Here is a 17793-nt window from a genome sequence, read left to right as displayed (position 1 = left end):
AACAGAAATATCTTGGGTTCATACTGTCTGCAATGAAATAAATGTCAAAGTACATGAATGAATCACTGCTTTTATTTGCATTTTCCATACTGTCCCAACTTTTTCTGATTTAAAACTGTAAATCTTTTAACTCAACAATAAAGTATCTATCAGCCTGCTGTGGTAGCTGACAAAAAACTGCATTTATTAAATTTCTTCTTTGTTTGTTTATTTATTAGTTTATTTAATTGTCACAAGCCTCAGTGAAGGGCAGAGACCTTGATAGCATTTAATATTATTCTTCTCTAAATAGAATATAATTCAATATAATTCTTCAGTATTTTTTCATCAGTACTTTGTGGACACACAAATATACTAACGTACATACTCATGTATGATATACGTAGAAGTGTGCATGTTTTCTATAAAATACTTTTTGCTCAAAACATTACGATCAAAATAAATAACTAAAGTACCTGTGTTTGTATTATGTAATAAAATAACAGGAAAGCTTTACACAAAAATAAAATCAGAAAAATCCTTTATGTACAGTGTTTTTCTTCGGCAACAATTGGCCTCTGTTTAAATAAAGATTTAGCAACTTTTACAAAGCCTGAGAAAGAGGCTTAAAGACATACGATAAATTAACCTTCCAAATAAACAGCCACACATGGGACTGCTGACAGCTTTTCATCCTGGAGTCATACAAGTTTATTTTTATTTCTAATAAATTTTTGTATGTACAAATAAACTTTCCTTCAAGTGATGACATGGCTACTAGTTTGACTGCATTTTGCATTGTTGCCTTTCATTTACAATCCAGCTGCAGAATAATCAGAGGAACACTAAAACAATGCTAACTGCTGGGAGGTCCATCATTTAGAAAGTAAGTGGTCATCTCCCCTTTGCCTTTGACCTTAATGACTCCACGGCACTCCAGTTGGTACTCTTTACTTGCCAACACCTGGTGCAGGTCTGTAGTCACCTGCAAGAGTAAAACAATATTATAAAAAGTATTTAAATAGGAAAATCATTATTTATGAAGGTGGAGCAGCAGTAAATTATGCTAGCCCACTATGCAGGGAGATGCTGGCACAGATGACTGACACTGCAGGTCCCTTTACTCTGCAATATACAATGATCAGCCATAACATTAAAACCACCTTCTTGTTTCTACACTCACTGTCTATTTTATCAGCTCCACTTACCATACAGAAGCACTTTGTAGTTCTACAGTTACTGACAGTAGTCCATCTGTTTCTTTGCATGCTTTTTTTTAGACTGCTTTCACCCTCTTCTTCAATGGTCAGGACCCCCCACAGGACCACCACAGAGCAGGTATTATTTAGGTGGTGGATCATTCTCAGCACTGCGGTGACACTGACATGGTGGTGGTGTGTTAGTGTGTGTTGTGCTGGTATGAGTGGATAAGACACAGCAATGCTGCTGGAGTTTTTAAACACCTCGCTGTCACTGCTGGACTGATGATAGTCCACCAACCAAAAATATCCAGCCAACAGCGCCCCATGGGCAGTGTCCTGTGACCACTAATGAAGGTCTAGAAGATGACCAATTCAAACTGCAGCAATAGATGAGCGATCATCTCTGACTTTACATCTACAAGGTGGACAAATTAGGTAGGAGTGTCTAATAGAGTGGATACGGTATTTAAAAACTCCAGCAGCGCTGCTGTGTCTGATCCACTCATACCAGCACAACACACACTAAAACACCACCACCATGTCTGGGTCACTGCAGTGCTGAAAATGATCCATCACCTAAATAATGCCTGCTCTGTGGTGGTCCTGTGGGGGTCCTGACCATTAAAGAACAGCATGAAAGGGGGCTAACAAAGCATGCAGAGAAACAGATGGACTACAGTCAGTAATTGTAGAACTACAAAGTGCTTCTATATGGTAAGTGGAGCTAATAAAATGGAAACAAGGAGGTGGTTTTAATGTTATGGCTGATCAGTGTATTAGCCCCTTGCAGTTATAATAGATGTTTCTATGTTTGTAAGAAATTAGTTTTGATGACAGCTTTGCAGGTGAGTAACAGTTAATAATCAGACTTATTTAATAGGTAGTAGCAAAAGTACACAACTTAATCTTAAAAATGTACCTGAATGCAATCTGGAACCCCTGTGCTGTCCATGCGACTGGCTACGTTAACAGTATTACCCCAGATATCATATTGGGGCTTCCTAGCTCCAATGACTCCAGCTACCACAGGTCCAATGTTTAAACCTGAAAGGAATGAATAAAATAAAGTGTGGTGTTGTGTATTGTGTATTTATTTAAAAAACAACAAATGTTTTTATTGTGTGTATTAATGCAATAGCTTTCATCAAAAACCCATCAAATAAGAATAGGAATTGCTACTGTAAAAGTATTTTTTTTTTACCTATTTTCATCTGAAAGTTGTTGAAGGAGTGCTCGTTGATGTACTTCATTTGCTCACGAAGCCTCATGGCATAGTCTGCCAGGGCTGTTATGTGGGTGCGACCCTCTTTGTCATACGTAGAATCATTGAGGCCTGAAGCTGCCATGTAGGTGCTGCCTATGGTCTTAATCTTTTCTAGCTGCCTGTATTTTTCTTCACTGATAATCTGGAGAATAAAATGTAGATAACAGTGTTGTCATATTATTTTTGTTTGCATTTTAATTTTTCATTCAGTTTTTACTTTACTTTATTTGAGACAAATTCATGTTTCGGCAAATCGAACACTAGTAAATCTGTTTTAAATGTTTATTAAAATAACTCTCTGGGTGGAAGCAAACATCAAGTATCGTGTGGGAGCAGAACTAAACTATGGCCATATAGTGTTTGGACAGCTGACCATGAGCCTGTTGTTTCAGAACTAAAGGCATTAATATAAAGTTGTAACTTTGTTTTGACAATTACAGCCTTTAGTTTTCAGCTAGGATGTCTAGATTTTTAAAATCTTCTCCTTTTGAACTCACCCTGCCAAAGGGGCCATCACACAGAAAAGCTTGCTTCAGAGGTGGCATGATCACATTTTTTGAGCCACAGACAAATCCACACTTAACACAGGTTGCATCAGTGATGGAGTGGATGCTATGCTCCTTTTTAATTGCTGCTTGGCATATACTGACCTTTTTTTCGAAAAAATGTGAGTTTCTACACTAGTGGACCAGGTAGTTAGTGTCGTGATAACTCAGTTTTCACCCCTTTTTCTTTTATCTTGTTGTTTCCTCATTGATTATTTGTTTTGCTGGGGGCATGTCAACAGTCATCTTTGTAGGGCAAGTGCAAGGACACCTGAATTTTCTGATGTACACTGGGGACAGTACAGGCATATGTTTATTTTATTTTCTGTTCAAGTGTGATATCCCCTTATGCTACTAATGTGTTTGTCTATCTGTTCACCACTTCACTGTGGGTTGAAGATCTTGTTTATTTAAAGCTTTGTTGGTGGCTCTTTAGTTGGTTAAGCATCCTGTCAAGCATTGCTTTTATTTCTCCATTATATCTTTTGTTTGTAGCTTTTTAGCCACAGTTTTGTTCTACCTTGATTAAGCATCCTGCATATTGGGCTCATTTTCAGTTCCTGCAGGTGCGGCTCAGTGGTGAGACATGATTCAGATTACATATTTTGTAAAAAAAAATGTTAGTTGGTTAGATAAATTAGTTTGTTTAGTTTGCTAAAAAAGTTTTTTGGAAACTTTAGTTAAACTACACTAACCATAAATTAGATAGTATCTAATACAAATCAAATGTTTGATACATGCTGTAGAACATTCACAAAATAAAATGTCAGAACTTCATATTAAGTGTACAGAGAAGACCTTCAAAAACTGTACATATAATACTTGCTTACTATCATATCCAAACACTACCTCGTACCTCATCAAAGTCAGCTATAATCTCATTAAGAAGCCGTAGGCATTCCACACCCTCATTATTGGCCTCAAGTTCCACATAGAACTCAGAAAAGTTGCTAATGGATGCAAACATGACTGCGACACACTCGCAAGACTGGTAGTAGAGCTCATCGTTTCTACGCTCTCGGGCCAGAAAGTGCGCTGCCACATCTTTCGGAAGGATGTTGTGAAGGAGGCGTCTGTTATAAGCCTGCAGCTCCTCCATCTCCTCCTTCTCCTCTGTCGCCTGAAAAAAAAAATTTGGGTTTGGAGGAATTATAATACTGTTTGTGATAAGAGCACAAAAATATGTTGTGGATATATAATGACAGTACCTGAAGCTTCCAAAGGAAATCAAGCCGTGCTGTGGATTCCACCTGCTGCGCGTGGAGATACAGTGCTAGCACAAACACGGTGAGAATCACTGGAGTCATGACCTTTAGGGACACTTTGGTCACACTGAAAGTACTGCAGAAAAAAAAGAACAGACTGTACAAATGTATTTTACCAAACACTGTTTCTCCAAACTTAACAACATGGTTTTTAAACAGTTATTTTTTCTTAGATTCAGATTATGTAGATGGGTCAAAATTGTATTGTTCTATTAACAGACTTATTACCTCAAAAAAGCTTCACAACACAACTTGTGGTTATCTTATTAATTGCTCTTACATCCAAGAACAGTTCTGGCATTTATGAAATGTGCGTATTGGTGCAATTCAGACTTCAATAAAATGCAATATTGAATAATGATATTAATCTTGAAATCCCCATTGTTTTTACAAAGGCTGTAGCCATGAATTGAACAATGGGGGGAGGAGGTCTTGCTCACTAATACATTAGTGGCTAAAACATTCTGGTATTATACCTTACAAAACAATGAATACCCCCAACTACTTTTATGTAAATAGATCTGCAACTTGGCAGTACGATGTCTCAGTGGGTAGCACTGTCACCTCACAGCAAGAAGGTCCTGGGTTCGATTCACAGGTTTATTATTCAGGTTAATTTAAGATACAAAATTGACCTAGGTGTGTGTAAGAGTTTGTCGTGTGATGGACTGGCAACCTGTCCAGGGTGTTTCCTACCCAGTGAATACCCCCCAATGCAACCCTGACCAGAATAAAGCGGTGGTAAACAGACAATGAATAAATGAACTCTCAAACTTACCACTTGTCAGTAGTTTCATTGAACTTAAACCTGCACCAAAATGAAGAGTATTAGAAATCTTTATAGAATTATTTTCCAATACAGACACAAAATTAAAGACAAGCCAGCAAAACTTACCATTTTGTTTCATTAAAACTCCTAAAAAAGGGTTAAAAAGAGAAAATAATTTAATTTACTAAATTTACAGTAGAACTTGACAAAAACATATTACTTTAGCTAATAGTAAATGTAAAATGATAGCGCATTACACATATTTATTATGTATAGTCTATGAATTAGCATATACTTCAAATAGCATCATTAATCTATTAAATTATATATATATATCAGTGGTGATTTCTCTAAGACTGCAAGGGAAGCTCAGCTTCCCCTAAAATGTCAAAAATTAAATGGTGAAATATGTACAGTTGTGTTAACATTTCATTGACTACAAATGCGTTAGAACACGTTCATCTCGAAGACGAGTTCGTTCAGAATCAGCTACTTATCACAAATCGACTGACTCGATTTTGTTAACTTCTCATACATTCCCGTAGCGTCAATGCATTTGCCCGTAGAAGCTAAGCGTCTATTCACTTCAACGGGACTGCATGGAACGTTTTTTTTCCATTGCTTCGAAACTCGCCAGTCATTGGATAAACGCCACGATTTTGTCCCGCCCCCTGGATGCGGAGCTTCTGCAAGATGATTGGAGGATCAGTCAAAAGGCTGAATCCCGTTTTGATTGACAGCTATTTTTAGATATACACCGTCACTTAATCACTGGGAGCTTCAGTCCCATCGCGGATTTTGCGAGTGAAGTCGAAAGACAAACTGCAACCCATTTCTTGGTATTTGCTTGGTGAAATTACTTGACCATTTCCATTGTTCAATGTGTAAATAAAACACACTCATAGTATTTGTTTCAGTTTAACATAATTTCAACATTTCCTTGTTTGAGTTTAATATCGTTTCGTTAGTTCGTTCAATCAATCATTCATATTGTTGGCTAGGTCGGAGTGAACTAGCCAGCTAGCAAGGTGCACATGATGGCAGACAATGCTAATATTGTCGACCTGATTTTGGCAAAGCCATTTGATAGTCTTCCTTACGAGGAGAAAGTTAGAATTAAACAGCAGGGCAGATCAACACCTAAGATTGATTTGGTGCAAAAAGTAGGGAAAGGTAACAGGTCTTTTCAGCTCTCCTGGTATGACAAAGTTAGCTGGCTGACTGGAAGTGCTGTGACAAAGAAAATGTACTATTGGCCATGCCTCTTGATGAAATCATCTCAGGGATCATGTCTTGTCTGGTCAAAATTGGGTTTTGGGGATCTGTCTAACTTTGACCGGGCATATAAAAGGCATGAAAAGAGCAATGAACATGTGAGTGCATGTGCAAGGTTAAGTTGCCTGGGCAGGGTCAGGGTTGAACATGCAATTAATGAAGGTGGCAAAACATAATGAAACAGTCAAACAAAACAGGGCCTTCCTAAACCACCTTATTGATGTGACTTCCTTGCTTGGCCGACAGGAGCTATCATTTAGGGGGCATGATGAGAGTAGTGAATCATCCAACAAGGGGAATTACAGGGAGTTCACAGAAACATTATCTAAATATGACTCTGTCCTGGCCACACAATTCCAGTCATCAGCTGTGTTTTCTGGTATGTCTCATTCTATCCAAAATGACTTGATCTCTGCTCTTGCAGCCACTGTTTCTGATGAGATCAGAGATGAAATTCAGGCTGCTTTTTTGGATGGCAGGTGGATGAAACAACTGATATTGCTTGCCGTGCCCAACTTTCTGTCATTGTTCGCTATGTTGATAGTGCAGGTAAAATTCAGGAGCGCTTTACTGGTTTTTTTTTATGTTTCAGAGGGGCGAGATGCTCAGTCCGTTTTTGAAGTATTAAATGAAAACATGCAGGGCTACAATTTTAGGGATAAACTTGTGGCACAGACATACGATGGGGCTGCTGTTATGGCTTCAGCCCTCAATGGTCTGCAGGCCAAAGTGAAGGCAATTGCCCCCAGTGCAATGTTTGTGCATTGCTATGCACATAGACTTAATCTGGTGCTGTCACAGGGGGCTAAATGCTTGTCTGAGTGCAGAATATTTTTTGCATCACTCTCTGGGTTTGCCACATTTTTCTCCAAATCCACAAAGAGGACATCTTTTTTTTAGTCTGCAGCCTGTTCAAGGTTGCCCAGAAACGCTCCTACTCAATGGAATTTCACATCACGGATAGTGAGCACTGTGGCAAACAACTATGATGGCCTCCTGCAGACTTTTTATAACATCATTGCAGATAAGACACTGGATGATGACACATTGGATTGTGCCAAGGGTTTTGTAATGAAACTGGAGGATTTTGAATTTGTGTTCATGTTGTACACATATGAACAAATCTTCTCAGAGACTGATGTGGTCTTTGATATCGTCCAGCAGAGGGCCATGGATGTTCTCTACTGCAAGAAAGGAATTGAGTCTCTTCTTGCTTTTGTCAAAGAGAAGAGTTCAGAGGGATCTTTCCAAGCTGTTTATGCCAAAGCAGCAGGTCTCACATCAGACCCACGAGATGAGCCCATGAGAAAGTGCCATCTCTCCCAATTCCAGGATCCCCAGGAGCGCTACAGAAATCTGTACATGGCCATCCTTGATAATCTCATGGAGCAGATTCCTCTGCGTTTTTCAAATTTGGAAAGTTTGCGCTTCTTAGAATTAGTCAATCCAGGAAAGTTTGATGACATGAGATAAGTGTTTCCAGAGGAGGCATTCCAGAGTGTCCTGAAAAGTTATGGCCAATACTTTGATTCAGGGAGACTGAGGTCTGAACTTCAAGTCCTGTATTCAAATCAGGACTTACAGGGTAACAGGGGAAAGCTGTGTGATTTCTTGGTTTTTCTAAAAGACATGGAGTTGGACAGTGCAATGCCTCAGCTGTACAAGCTGTTATCGTTAGGGGCAATAATTGGAGCTACATCTGCGGGTGTAGAAAGGAGCCTCTTCTGTTTAAAAAGGCTTAAGTCTTACACCCGCAACACAATGGGCCAAGGCCTTCTAAGCAGCCTTAGTGTGTCAAGTCCCTGGAAAAGACGCCTACTTGGTACGATAGGATCACAGGCCATTTTCTTGAAAAGGAATGGAGGGCAGAATTTATGTATAAATAAATTGACAAATTTGATGTTGTAAGCCGACAATGAGCTTCCCATCTTTGAAAGACCAGCAGCCGCCATATTATTCCCAGTAATACACATACAGCATAGCAAGTGTGCATCTCTTTTTTCTGCCCTCTGTTGGATGCCAGTGGTACTTACAGTGCATTTGAAGTGACGAAGAGGTCGGCATTATCGAACAGCGCCACCTCGGGCCACTCCACGAGCAGCAGGTAAGTAAGCTGAATCAGCAGCATTAGAGCCAGCTTGCCTATACTGCTGATCTGCAGGAACACGGAACAGGCCAGCAGGGTCAGCAGCACACTGTAGCTAAAATACTGAGGAAGAAAAATGAAAGGGAGTTAAGGACATCTGTTTTATCTCTTTCAGATTTCCCAAATACACACAGCCACACACACATACCTCAGGGAAAAGACAGAAGGGTGTGCTGCTGGGGCAGATTTCAAGGCCATCCTCAGCAAAGCGTGAAAGGTTGTAGATAACACATGGAGTTACCATGTCTGCAGAGCAGTTCAGCTGTCTGGCTACACAGTCCACGAGTCTCTCTGTGTTACAAGCAAACTGTCCACAGCAACACACATACACAAGATATTTTTAATGTTTTGATTTAATGATAAACTTAAAAAAATATTAGCCTTTAGTTACCTATCAACATTTTAATTAAAGTTTAAAACTTTATTAAATAAAAAACAAAAAATACATACATTATATTTTTATAATAATAAAAGTAGCATTATTATGTTGGATGGTCAGTAAAGGCAAGGTCCTGAACATCACAGTGCTTTTCTAAGTTTTTATTTAATTACAATAAAACTGTTCTCCTTTTTGAGGACTAAAAATTGTGATTATTTTTAAGAAATGCCAACATATAAAATATGCAGAGATAAATGCCCATCAAAGTTTGCCATAAAAAAATCCTATCCTTTTGCCTGGCCTGCATAGGGAGCATGGAGACACAGATGATTGATGTGTCAGTTCCTTGTAACTTACAGTCACCTGCACCTTGTTAAATGTTAATTCACTACAGGTGGAAGTGTTCACTAATCACAGTTTCTTTTCCACAGTTTTGCCTGTTCCTCTGTTGGGAAAATGTGATGCTGGGCTCAGTCTGGTCCAGTTTTCTGCTGGTGTATGATGCTAGCATACTTTGTGTGTCTGGGAACTTAGCTGGTGTCATAGCCCTTTTCGGGCACCACGAGAGAACTGTCGTGGATGAGCGAGTTGCACCAGAGGTGGCGTGACGGCCCTTTTGGAGTGGGTCCCACATTTGGCTATGCCACTTGATGGGGTTGGGTGCCTCACATCCATTGCCTCTTCAGGCTTGTTTTGGGTTACCTTTCTCAACCCTTTTTCTAAGAACTTGGTTGTTGTAAGCTCTCTGAGCAGCTTACTGTATTGTGACAACCAGTTAATATTTCTGTGCTATACCTTTTTTATCCCCTTCTCCATCGTAGGCTGCGGATGTTTTTATGTCTTTTATTTCTTACTTTTCATTTGTTTTCTTTGTTTTGGCCACCACTTTTATTTTCCTTTTGTATGTGAGTCTGTTAATATTTGCTAAAGTTTGTACATAAATGATACTATCTTTAATTTTATACAGTGGGGCCAAAAAGTATTTAGTCAGCCACTGATTGTGCAGGTTCTCCTACTTAGAAAGATGAGAGAGGTCTGTAATTTTCATCATAGCTACAATTCAACTATGAGAGACAAAATGAGAAAAAAAATCCAGGAAATCTCATTGTAGGATTTTTAAAGAATTTATTTGTAAATTATGGTGGAAAATAAGTATTTGGTCAATAACAAAAGTTCAACTCAATACTTTGTAACATAACCTTTGTTGGCAATGACAGAGGTCAAACGTTTCCTGTAAGTCTTCACCAGGTTTGCACACACTGTAGCTGGTATTTTGGCCCATTCCTCCATGCAGATCTCCTCTAGAGCAGTGATGTTTTGGGGCTGTCGCTGGGCAACACGGACTCCACAAATTTTCTATGGGGTTGAGGTCTGGAGACTGGCTAGGCCACTCCAGGACCTTGAAATGCTTTTTACGGAGCCACTCCTTCATTGCCCGAGCGGTGAGTTTGGGATCATTGTCATGCTGGAAGACCCAGCCACGTTCCATCTTCAATGCTCTCACTGATGAAAGGAGGTTTTGGCTTAAAATCTCACGATACATGGCCCCGTTCATTCTTCCCTTAACACGGATCAGTCGTCCTGTCCCCTTTGCAGAAAAACAGCCCCAAAGCATGATGTTTCCACCCCCATGCTTCACAGTAGGTATGGTGTTCTTGGGTTTTTCTTCTTCCTCCAAACACGACGAGTTGAGTTTTTACCAAAAAGTTCCATTTTGGTTTCATCTGACCACATGATATTCTCCCAATCCTCTTCTGGATCATCCATATGCTCTCTGGCAAACTTCAGACGGGCCTGGACATGTACTGGCTTAAGCAGGGGGACACGCCTGGCCTGCAGGATTTGAGTCCCTCTCTGCGTAGTGTGTATACTGATGGTAGCCTTTGTTACTTTGGTCCCAGCTCTCTGCAGGTCATTCATCAGGTCCCTCCTTGTAGTTCTGGGATTTTTGCTCACCGTTCTTATGATCATTTTGACCCCACGGGATGAGATCTTGACCCCAAGGGAGATTATCAATGGTCTTGTATGTCTTCCATTTTCTTACAATTGCTCCCACAGTTGATTTATTCACACCAACCTGCTTGCCTATTGTAGATTCACTCTTCCCAGCCTGGTGCAGGTCTAAAATTTTCTTCCTGGTGTCCTTCGACAGCTCTTTGGTCTTGGCCATGGTTGAGTTTGGAGTCTGACTGTTTGAGGCTGTGGACAGGTGTCTTTTATACAGATAACGAGGTCAAACAGGTGCCATTAATACAGGTAACGAATGGAGGACAGAAGAGCTTCTTAAAGAAGAAGTTACAGGTCTGTGAGAGCCAGAAATCTTGCTTGTTTGTTATTGACCAAATACTTATTTTCCACCATAATTTACGAATAAATTCTTTAAAAATCCTACAATGTGCCGCTCAGGTGGCGCAGCGGTAAAAAACACGCGCTGCAACCAGAGCTGGATTTCGAAGGAGCGTCGTTTCGAATCCAGCTCTGCCTTCACGGTCGAGGCTGGGCGGCTATGGACAACGATTGGCCTGTTGTCCAGGTGGGGGGCGGGACTTGAGACCGTAGGGGATGCTCTCTCAGGAACGGGGCGGTTGCGCCCTCTGCTGGCTGGTTGGTGGCGCCTGTATGGAGACGGGAGGGGGTGCGGCGGAGTGTGTGATCCTCCGTACACAGTACTCTGCCACGCTGCACTCGTCAAGTGTGGGTGATAAGACAGTCGATTGGCTGTGCACGTTTTGGAGGAGGCATGGAACGGCCTCGTCAGCCCCAATCAGGAGCAGGAATCCGCACTAATGAGAGGATGATAGATGGGACGAAATTGGACGTGCTAAATAAAAAAAATAAAAAATAAAAAATACTACAATGTCATTTTCTGGATTTTTTTTTTCTCATTTTGTCTCTCATAGTTGAAGTGTACCTATGATGAAAATTACAGACCTCTCTCATCTTTCTAAGTAGGAGAACTTGCACAATCAGTGGCTGACTAAATACTTTTTGACCCCACTGTATATATAGAACTTTATTTTGCATTTTAAAGTTAAAGTTTAAACATTTAACTCACCAATTTAAATATTTTGTACATATTTTTGTTAAAAGGCAAAAAACTTAAATAGCATAGAGAGATAACTGACAAATACTGCAGAAATAAATATTTGATACATATTTAAATAATCAGTTAATTATAAACATTACTGTAATACGAATTTTTAAGAATGTAGTGTAGTAGTAGTACAGACCATGTTGACAAAGGCAGAGATAAAGACCAGGATGATGGTGAAGATGCCCACCAGCGTGCTGTTGATGCGTGATTGAACAATTTTTTTGGATACAGTCTGCATGGCAGCAGGGAAGAGCTGCATGAAAAACGAAGTAAAATGTTTAACAGCACTAAACAAATCTGAAATATAACATCTTACTCTATAACCACATAAAAAAATTGTCACAATATATTACTTAAAAAGACATCTAAAATAACTTGTGTACCCGAAAAAAACGTTTTTTTGTAAATATCCACCAATTCCTAATTTGTTGCCTATTGCCTACTACTATGTGCAGTGTTACAAAAACAACAACAAAACAATGAAAATGGTGATGTTGTCATGATTGGGTTAAAATGGAGCATTAGTTGTTTATAAGAAAAAATCAGTGAAAAGTCAAACATCTAATTTGGGGATTTCACCATCTACTGTCTACTACATTATTAAAAGATTTAGAGAATCCAGTGAAATGTCTTTGCATACAGGGGAGGTTAAAAACAATATTTAATCCCTAAGTACATAGAAGTACATACATAGGTCACTGTAACCTTAAATAGAGGATGTAAAAAAAGTAAAGGATATATAAAATTAAAACAGTTGGCAGACAGTTATTTAATTTGAGACACAAGCTGTGGGGCGGAGGAAAATCTGTTAAGCCATGTCACCAACATGGTGGCCATCTTGAATGCTGTCATTTTGAATTCAGGTTCAGTTTTACAAATGGGAAGGTAGATGCGTGACCTTAATCTGGTAGAGAATTTCACTAGAAATACACTTTCAGCATTTAGCTGATGCTTTCATTAATGGTGTGTTTTAATGTTAGTGTAACTTTTATCATGTTAAAAGAATGATTTTTCTTCTGTACAGATAGAAAGAACGGTGAGATAAACCCTCATTATCCCTATCAGGTGCCGTTCAGTAATTAAGCTAATTTCTTTGTAAATGGTGAGGTCAGCAAATAGAATCACCTGCTCGGACACACCTGGTTGGACCTTTCTTCACTGATGGGACATTAAGAGCTGACCGTTACGCAAGTTTGTTAAATGAAGACAGTTTTCTGTCATTGCTGCCAGAGGATGGAACATTTCCTGATTTCTTTCAATAAGATGGAGTCCCACCTCATTATGGATGCCTTGTTGGAGACTAGCTTGATGGACTGGTTGTAGGGGTCCAATCAAGTGGCAAACACAATCTCTTGATTTAAACCCTTTGGATTTTTATCTGTATCTGTGGGATCATGTCAAGGCACTTGTTTACTCTGTAAAGATACAGAATGTTGTTCATTTTCAATGTTGTTTCTAACATTCAGATAGTCCTAGACAAAGATAGTCCTAACACTCAAACTGTTGGACAGCATATCAAACACATTCTGTAGACCTTACGGTCATTTTTGGTTGCACATAAAATTTCAGTTTTAACTTGAAAACAAACTAATTTAATTTTACATAAAGGACACAGTTGTTTTCTTGAGTTTTGTTTTGTCACACACCTACCTTCCCATCTGAAAAACTGAAGTTGACTCAAAGACACCACCATTCAAGATTGCCGCCATGTTGGTGACATGGTCCAACAGGTTACCCCCCTACCCCACAGCTTGTGTCTAAAAGTGGATCACCGTCTACCAAACCATTTTCCTTTTATATGTGTGTTTCCTTATGTTTAAGACACCCTGTATATTGTCTTTGTACCATGTTTAATTAAATACAGGTTAAAAATTGTAATTGTAATTGTAAATCATTTTTGTCTGCTTTATTTACTTTTTTTTTTTACATTCCACACTTAAATCTCAAACTCTAAATCCTCAAAGTTTTAATAAATGTATGTTTCAGTATACAAACCCAAAATTTCCCCAAAAGAACATTTTGTAAAATCCCCAAAAATTAGTGATATGTTAATTCTCTTCAACCTTTATTTAACTAACACAAATACAAAGAAAGGTGGCACATTCTGCTTTTCATTAGGCTGTGGTAGATATTTGGACTGCAGGCATTCCAGTCAAGCACACACACTCTGTGACCATGAAGCCACGCTGTTGTAGTGCATGCAGAATGAGCCCTGGCATGGTCTTGGGGAAATAACCATAAACTTTCTAGGAAAAGATTTTTTTCTTAATGGCAATATATGTATCTTTAAACTCCCAATATACATCTCTGCGTCAATAATACCTTTACATAAATGCAAGTTTTCAATGCTGTGGGCACTGATGCACCCCAATATCAAAACAGATGTTGGCTTTTGCTCCTATTACTGATAACAGTCTGGATGGTCCTTTTTGTCTCTTCGACTCACAACGTTTCCGCTGTTTTTCTGTCCATCTAAGATGAGCTTGGGCCCAGATAACTCAACGGCATTTCTGCATATAATTACTTACAGCTTTCTATTTGTGTAATAGTGTTTCAGGTTATATTTCATGATGATGTTAAGTGCTATATTTTTCACAGTAGCATGATGAGTACTTTTGCAGTGCTGTCTGAGGACTCAAAGATCACAGACATTTGGTGCCCAGGTGGCGCTAGCACACCAGCGCCGAGATTCTGAACTCCTCGGTTCAAAACTCTGCGTTGCCACCGGTCGGCTGGGCGCCATCTAGCGGGCATAACTGGCAGTGCCTGCAGCAGATACTAATTGTATCTACCACCGTTTCTGCTAGGGCGGAACGACCAGACTATGTATGGGTGGGCTCTTCATACGCTGTGTTAGAACCCTGATTGGCAGAAGAGATGCCTGTGCAGAATGCACGAGCGAGAAGAGGAGGGCTGTGCATGTGTCGGAAGAGGCGTGAGCAGTGACGTGCTCTCCTCGAATGCAATCAGGTATCCCTCAGCAGCGGAAGACAAAATGACTGCGGGGAGAAAAGATCACAGACATTCAATAGCAGCTACCGGGACTTGCCCCAATCACTGAGATTTACAAGAATCCTTTTACAATATGATGTACGGTATAAATCTTCTATTGAGAAATGTTCTTTTTCAAATGATTGACAATTTTCTCACGAAATGTGGCACAAAGTGTTGTGCAACCCCATTTTTGTTTGCAAAGACTAAGCCTTTGGTGGATTCTCCTTTTTTACTTATTATACCCTCCCCTGTTACCTATTCACCTGCTTGTCATCGAACGTTTTAAAATAGTGTAACTTAAAACTTTTTACTGGTTTTCATTTAACATGTTTTTGAGTGTGTTGCAAGCATAAAATCGTAGATTAGATTAGATTTAATAAATACAAAATATATAAAAGCTCGCCAGCCAAAACATTATGTTGTCATTTTTTGTACAATTGTCAGTTAAATAAAGATTCAGGAAGTTAACAAATCACAGACTCTTGTTTCATTGCATTTACTAACTGGACCAACTTTTGTGGAAATTGGGTTTGTATGATCATATTTATTTAAATTGAGGTGATTTTCATAGATATTATGTCATTGTGAAACAAATAAGTAGACATGTACAGGCTTAAGTTGAACTTTTTAGTCTATCATATGTGTGTGTAAAAGAGACACAAGTAAGTAGAAAGTCTTACCTTCACACAAGAGTAAATAGCACAGATAAAGAGGATGTTAGCAAGGATGATAAAGACACTGATGTAAATCCCCAACATAACTGGGGTGCTGTTAAGAAACAGATAAAGGGTTTAAACAGTGCTTGGTTAATATCTGGATATGTGTTTGTATGTGATTGTACATGTACATTATGAGCATGTGTGTATGCTGAACACTTACTGAGGAAAGATGACAATCTGAATAAAGGAAATGAAACAAAAGACTAGCAGAGTGCAGGCCACATAACCCCCAAAGCGGTCATCCACCTTTTTTGCATACTGCAAACACAGAATACACAACAAAGTATTCCTTATTATATGCATTCTCCAGTATTCTTTTCTCCCCTATTTCCTTCAACTACATAATTAGCATGGCTATACACAGGGTTGAACAGTGTATAATGATTATATTCTGATTATTATAACAATTAAATACAATTTATATATTTTTAAAAGAACACCACTTTTTACATACATTTTATTAAAAATAGTACTTTGAATATACTGTCGTATTATTTTATCTCATATAATCAGATACAATTTAATATATATTCTAATATAACAGGTGAGGGTATCATGGTGGAATATAAAAGAAAGATCCACCAAGAGCTCAGTGTTTAGAAGCAAAGATGGGTTGTGGCTCACCATTTTGTGCCAAACCTCATTAAACAGTTGTTAATCAGTTCAAAAATAACATTTCTCAATGCTAGATTAAAAATAATTTAAATTATTGAAATATCTAAAACACTATTACACAGCGCCCAGGTGGCGCAGTGGGATATTCCGCTTGCACACCAGCACCAAGTTTCTGAACTCCCCGGTTCGAAACTCAGTGTTGCCTCCGGTCGGCTGGGCGCCATCTAGCGGGCATAATTGGCAGTGCCTGCAGCAGATACTAACTGGCCACCCTATCTGCAGGGTGGGGGTCGGAATGTGTGGGTGGGTGTGTCTTCATATGCTGTGTAAGGACCCTGATTGGCGGAAGAGATGCCTGTGCAGAGTGCATGGGCGAGAAGAGGAGGGCTGTGCACGTGTCGAAAGAGGTGTGTACAGTGACATGCTCTCCTCGGATGCAATCTGGCATCTATCAGCAGCGGAATACAAAAACTGAGTGAGCTAAATCGGGAAAAATGGGGAGAAAACACTATTACACAGAAAGAAAGCCATACTTCAATTCTATGCAGAAATGTCATAGAGTTCTCTATGCCCAAGCTTATGTCAGATAAATCGACAAGTGGTGGAAAATCAACAGTCATTTGAAAAAGAACATTTCTCAACACAAGATTTATACCATAAATCATATTGTGAAAAGATTCAGAAAATTCGCAGCTGCTATTGAATGTCTGTGATCTTTTCTCCCCATTTTCCTTCCGATTTAGCACAGTCAATTTATTGTCTTCCGCTGCTGAGGGATACCCGATGTGCTGTGGTCAAATTAGTATTTTATCAGTAAAAGGTGCAAAAGCCAACATCTGTCATGGTATGGGGGTGCATTAGTGCCCATGGCATGGGTAACTTGCATATGTGTAAATGTACCATTAACGCTGAGGCATACAGTGCCTTGCAAAAGTATTCGGCCCCCTTGAACTTTTCAACCTTTTGCCACATTTCAGGCTTCAAACATAACGTAATTTTTTGTGAAGAATCAACAACAAGTGGGACACAATCGTGAAGTGGAACGAAATTTATTGGATATTTTAAACTTTTTTTAGAAATAAAAAACTAAAAAGTGGGGCGTGCAATATTATTCGGCCCCTTTACTTTCAGTGCAGCAAACTCACTCCAGAAGTTCAGTGAGGATCTCTGAATGATCCAATGTTGACCTAAATGACTGATGGTGATAAATAGAATCCACCTGTGTGTAATCAAGTCTCCGTATAAATGCACCTGCTCTGTGATAGTCTCAGAGTTAAAGCGCAGAGAGCATCATGAAGACCAAGGAACACACCAGGCAGGTCCGAGATACTGTTGTGGAGAAGTTTAAAGCCGGATTTGGATACAAAAAGATTTCCCAAGCTTTAAACATCTCAAGGAGCACTGTGCAAGCGATCATATTGAAATGGAAGGAGTATCAGACCACTGCAAATCTACCAAGACCCAGCCGTCCCTCTAAACTTTCAGCTCAAACAAGGAGAAGACTGATCAGAGATGCAGCCAAGAGGCCCATGATCACTCTGAATGAA

At 39.3% G+C, this 17793-nt stretch overlaps 1 protein-coding gene across 1 annotated transcript in view; it reads right to left on the bottom strand.

The window, feature by feature from the left end:
• Window positions 1–503: 503 nt before the first annotated feature.
• The window catches only part of adcy6a (adenylate cyclase 6a), a 122814-nt gene continuing 105524 nt past the window's right edge, over window positions 504–17793 (bottom strand). The window contains exons 12-23 of the mRNA XM_063015127.1: window positions 15792–15889; window positions 15593–15680; window positions 12055–12171; window positions 8594–8752; window positions 8333–8508; window positions 5151–5171; window positions 5034–5063; window positions 4199–4331; window positions 3847–4110; window positions 2383–2587; window positions 2101–2225; window positions 504–964 (exon numbers count right to left, since the gene is read on the bottom strand). Coding sequence (XP_062871197.1) covers window positions 836–964; window positions 2101–2225; window positions 2383–2587; window positions 3847–4110; window positions 4199–4331; window positions 5034–5063; window positions 5151–5171; window positions 8333–8508; window positions 8594–8752; window positions 12055–12171; window positions 15593–15680; window positions 15792–15889 — 1545 coding nt within the window. The 3' untranslated portion in view covers window positions 504–835. The remainder of the gene's footprint in view (window positions 965–2100; window positions 2226–2382; window positions 2588–3846; window positions 4111–4198; window positions 4332–5033; window positions 5064–5150; window positions 5172–8332; window positions 8509–8593; window positions 8753–12054; window positions 12172–15592; window positions 15681–15791; window positions 15890–17793) is intronic.

This window comes from Trichomycterus rosablanca, chromosome 19, assembly GCF_030014385.1.
Source record: "Trichomycterus rosablanca isolate fTriRos1 chromosome 19, fTriRos1.hap1, whole genome shotgun sequence".
In the NCBI taxonomy this organism is placed as follows: domain Eukaryota; kingdom Metazoa; phylum Chordata; class Actinopteri; order Siluriformes; family Trichomycteridae; genus Trichomycterus; species Trichomycterus rosablanca.
The sequence above is the reverse complement of the archived record's forward strand: the minus strand, read 5'-3'. Positions and strand labels throughout refer to the sequence as shown.